Source organism: Sinocyclocheilus rhinocerous, unplaced genomic scaffold, assembly GCF_001515625.1.
Source record: "Sinocyclocheilus rhinocerous isolate Xijiao unplaced genomic scaffold, SAMN03320098_v1.1 scaffold1672, whole genome shotgun sequence".
Lineage (NCBI taxonomy): Eukaryota > Metazoa > Chordata > Actinopteri > Cypriniformes > Cyprinidae > Sinocyclocheilus > Sinocyclocheilus rhinocerous.
This window is the reverse complement of record NW_015637961.1, coordinates 32,509-36,209: the sequence shown is the minus strand read 5'-3', so window position 1 is coordinate 36,209 and position 3,701 is coordinate 32,509. Positions and strand designations below refer to the sequence as shown.

The window sequence follows — 3,701 nt, the reverse complement described above, 5'->3', positions numbered from 1 at the left end:
TTAACAACAAATAGTGGTAAAATATCTATTTAGGACTCTTAGACCTTTCCAACAATATATAGTTTGTCATGATTAGATTAGGATTTAACTGTAATATATTCAAGTAAACTTAGGCGTCCCGCATACAGGCACAGACGGGATATGGAGGTACACAAAAAAGCAAAAAGTAAATGATTTCTGAAGGATTTTAAACATTATAATTCATGTTAAAATGTAGCGTTATAGACTGGGGACATGTAAAAAATGCTATTTTTCAGTGTTTTGGGTAGTTTGAAATAATTTTTAAAAATTATATATTTTAAATTTGCAGTTGGCTTAATGTGAAGGACACTTTGCTTAATAATAAAATGTATTTTATAATTAATCTTAATGCTATTTGGACAAATAATGTCCTGGGGACCGAAATGGCACCCATTTAGTGGAATAGCTACATTTCAACTTTCTCCTCAGCTTTTTTTAAGCTTTAGGTTACGTATATAGCTTAGTTATAATTTATGTAATTTTTTTTTATTGGCATGCTTCTATCGCAAGCGACAATACAGGTGAGAATGAGCCATAGACATTTATTTATACGCAGCCGCAGGTTTCCTCTGCAGGAGAAAAGATCTGTCGACTCATTTGTCACCGCCAGGACAACCGGATACAGGGGATGCCAAAGGAGTTAGCGATGCTAGATCTCGATTGCCGTAATGGGTCCCCAAGTCCATTTGGAATGACCGTTGACCTTCTTCTGGTCAAATACTTAAGGTAGGTACCTCCACCCATAGAATGATGGTGGAAACCAATGATAGAAAACAGAAAACATCATAACAAGACGTCCCAATTTCCTGACAGTTCCCACCACCAGCACAGGTTGCCGCCGGATGCCATCCCGGAGCCCACTGTTGCCAGTGAGCCTTTATTCATGGGGAATACCCCCCATGCCTGTCGGCCCACATTTGGGGAATTTGCAGGGGTCAGCACGGCCGGAGTGCAATGGCCGAGCCTCGCCCTGGGTGAACCACCTTCTTGTTCATGGTGTCTCCCCTGCCAGGTAGAATATATAATTGTATATAATTTATGCTTTTTATTTTGTAATGTATGTGTTATTCAACACTGTTACTCTCCCAACTTAATTGTAGCAACTCTGAATTGGCAAGTAAATAACAACTAAGGCAAGGGCACTAAACGTTAATTCGTTTGCCAACAGAGTTTAATTTAATAAATTTCAGAATACAGCCTGGTGTTATACACCTGCAAAAGTACCTGCTGACATCCATATTTAACTGTGTGTCATAAAAAATGTATCACAACCTGTTTTTCGCTTGGGATCTCCCTCTATTGCGTTTAAAAAAATTGACCCTTATGGCTGGTTTTGTGGTCCAGGGTCACTTTTTAGTTCTTGGTGCAGCTAACGGTGGCTGAAATGTATATTTAAGTGATGGTATTTTCTATATGCTCTTTAAATCATACTAAAACTTACAGCTTCCTCGTCTTGTGTCAAGGCGATTTGCATACTTGCCATTTTCTCCTTCCTTACGCCAGTCACCACCCTGCCACCTTGTGCAATCCTATCTACCCAGTCTGCATCCTGCAACATTGGAAAGGTTCAATTTACTATTGCATACGTGTTCAAACACTACATCATATCATGAGTACAAACTCATTGAAATACATGAACTAACTGTCAAGCCTTCCACAGCTCCTGGACTCTGCATGTGACGAAAGACCAAGAGCGCCTCGCAGTAATAGCGGTACAGCGTCTTCTCTGTATTTGAGACCACTTTGCCCATAAGCAGATTCTCATGGATCCTGAGGAAGTCTGGCTTTGCCACTCTCAAAATCTTCTGGCAATCTTTAATGCAGGGAGTGCCATCAGGTCTGTGTTTGGATTAAACATAACAAACAAGACTGGTTATTAACCACTTTTTGAGCATAGACCTGAAAATGATATTTCCAACTTAAATTGGTATAAATTTTGAATGCTTTGGAGCAGTGACTTAAGGTTAGTCTCTTTTTAAAGAAGACACTTGATCATTGTAGAGGCGAAAAAAGTTATAAAAATGATATTACTAAAAAGTTATGGAAGTTTAAGTCTACGAAAATATAAAAAGTAAAAATTACAATATTTAAATGTTATATTGTATATATATATTTTGCAAAACATGTTTTGGTCGAAAATTGCTAGAACATCAAAACCAAAATCTTAGCAAGTTGTGCTCCAAATTAGGGTTGTGACGGTGAGGAAATTTTCCCACCGGTTAATCGAAGTGTGACAACACCGGTAATACCGGTATCACCGCGGGGGCGGGGCGTTCCCTCTTTTCCTTCGCTTTTAAATAGCTTCTAAAAGCGGCGTGCGCATTTTACTTTCACTTTGAAAAAGCGGCAATTCGGCGTAAAGCAATTGTTCGTTTGAATTTTCCCTCTTTTCCTCGCTTTTAAATAGCTTAAAAGCGCCGTGCGCATTTTACTTTCACTTTTGAATTAGCGGCAATTCGGCGTCAATTGCTTGAATGCAACAACAAAATACAATGTCAAACTCACTTTAGCCTATATATAAAACATAGAACTTTTATTAACAAAACTAATAAAAATACACCATGCTATAGGGCAGGCTATGCCTCATATAAAATAACTTGCATAAAGTTTAAATAGGTATACAATTGAGCAGCCATGTTCAGTTTTAATTTTAGTGAACAAATGATTTTTTATTACTATAAAAAAAATCAAAATGACGGTGGGGGGGTCGGTGCCGCGGTGGGCAAGTGACGTAACCGGTGTTGTGGCTTAACACCGGTATAACCGTCAGCACCGTCTATCGCGGCAAGCCTACTCCAAATTTGAGGTTGATATCTTAAAAAATTAGCTTTCAGTGAGATTTTGTTTGGGTGAAGTACCAAGCTTTTCCACTAGATGACCATCAAACCCCATTAGTAACCATATAAGGGCGCCTCCATTTCCATATATGGTTTAAGTGATCCGAAACACGTTTTTCCATACATTTCTCAATATTTATGAAGTAGACACCACATTCAGAAGTATAAAGGACAATATGGCAGTATTTGATTTCAATTCACCCTTTAAAAAAAGACATGCGATGAGAACCATGGATGTGCGTTATAGTTCATGCTGCATCAAAAATGTAGAAACTTTTGTTTTTTCTTTATATTCAAAACCTTTTTTCTCAAAAAAAATAAAATAAAATAGAATGGATGTTATCTTTTGAACACTTGACATGAGGTTTTTTACTGATTTTTCATGCATTTATATGTGCTTCGCTATTTCTAAATAAAGATCAGAACTCGCTCTCTGACTGTGATGAGGACTCTTCTAGCAAATCAATAAATTACAGTTGCTCTGTAAAATAATTCAAAAATCAGTCACCAAATATGAAAACTCGATTCTTTAAGCTGTCAAGATTGCTTTAGGTTCAGACTCAGATATCCTCCATTTCCATATATGGTTTAAGTGATCCGAAACACGTTTTTCCATACATTTCTCAATACTTATGAAGTAGACACCACATTCAGAAGTATAAAGCACAATATGGCAGTATTTGATTTCAATTCACCCTTTAAAAAAAGACATGCGACGAGAACCATGGATGTGCGTTATAGTTCATGCTGCATCAAAAATGTAGAAACTGTTGTTTTTTCTTTATATTCAAAACCTTTTTTCTCAAAAAAAAAAAAAATATAGATTGGATGTTTTTGAACACT

General features: G+C 37.1%; 1 protein-coding gene across 1 annotated transcript in view; it reads right to left on the bottom strand.

The window, feature by feature from the left end:
- Nucleotides 1-804: 804 nt before the first annotated feature.
- The window catches only part of LOC107749333 (uncharacterized), a 31,414-nt gene continuing 28,517 nt past the window's right edge, over nt 805-3,701 (bottom strand). Inside the window, exons 5-7 of the mRNA XM_016564445.1 lie at nt 1,665-1,860; nt 1,463-1,570; nt 805-1,026 (exon numbers count right to left, since the gene is read on the bottom strand). Of these exons, the coding sequence (XP_016419931.1) occupies nt 805-1,026; nt 1,463-1,570; nt 1,665-1,860 (526 nt within the window). The remainder of the gene's footprint in view (nt 1,027-1,462; nt 1,571-1,664; nt 1,861-3,701) is intronic.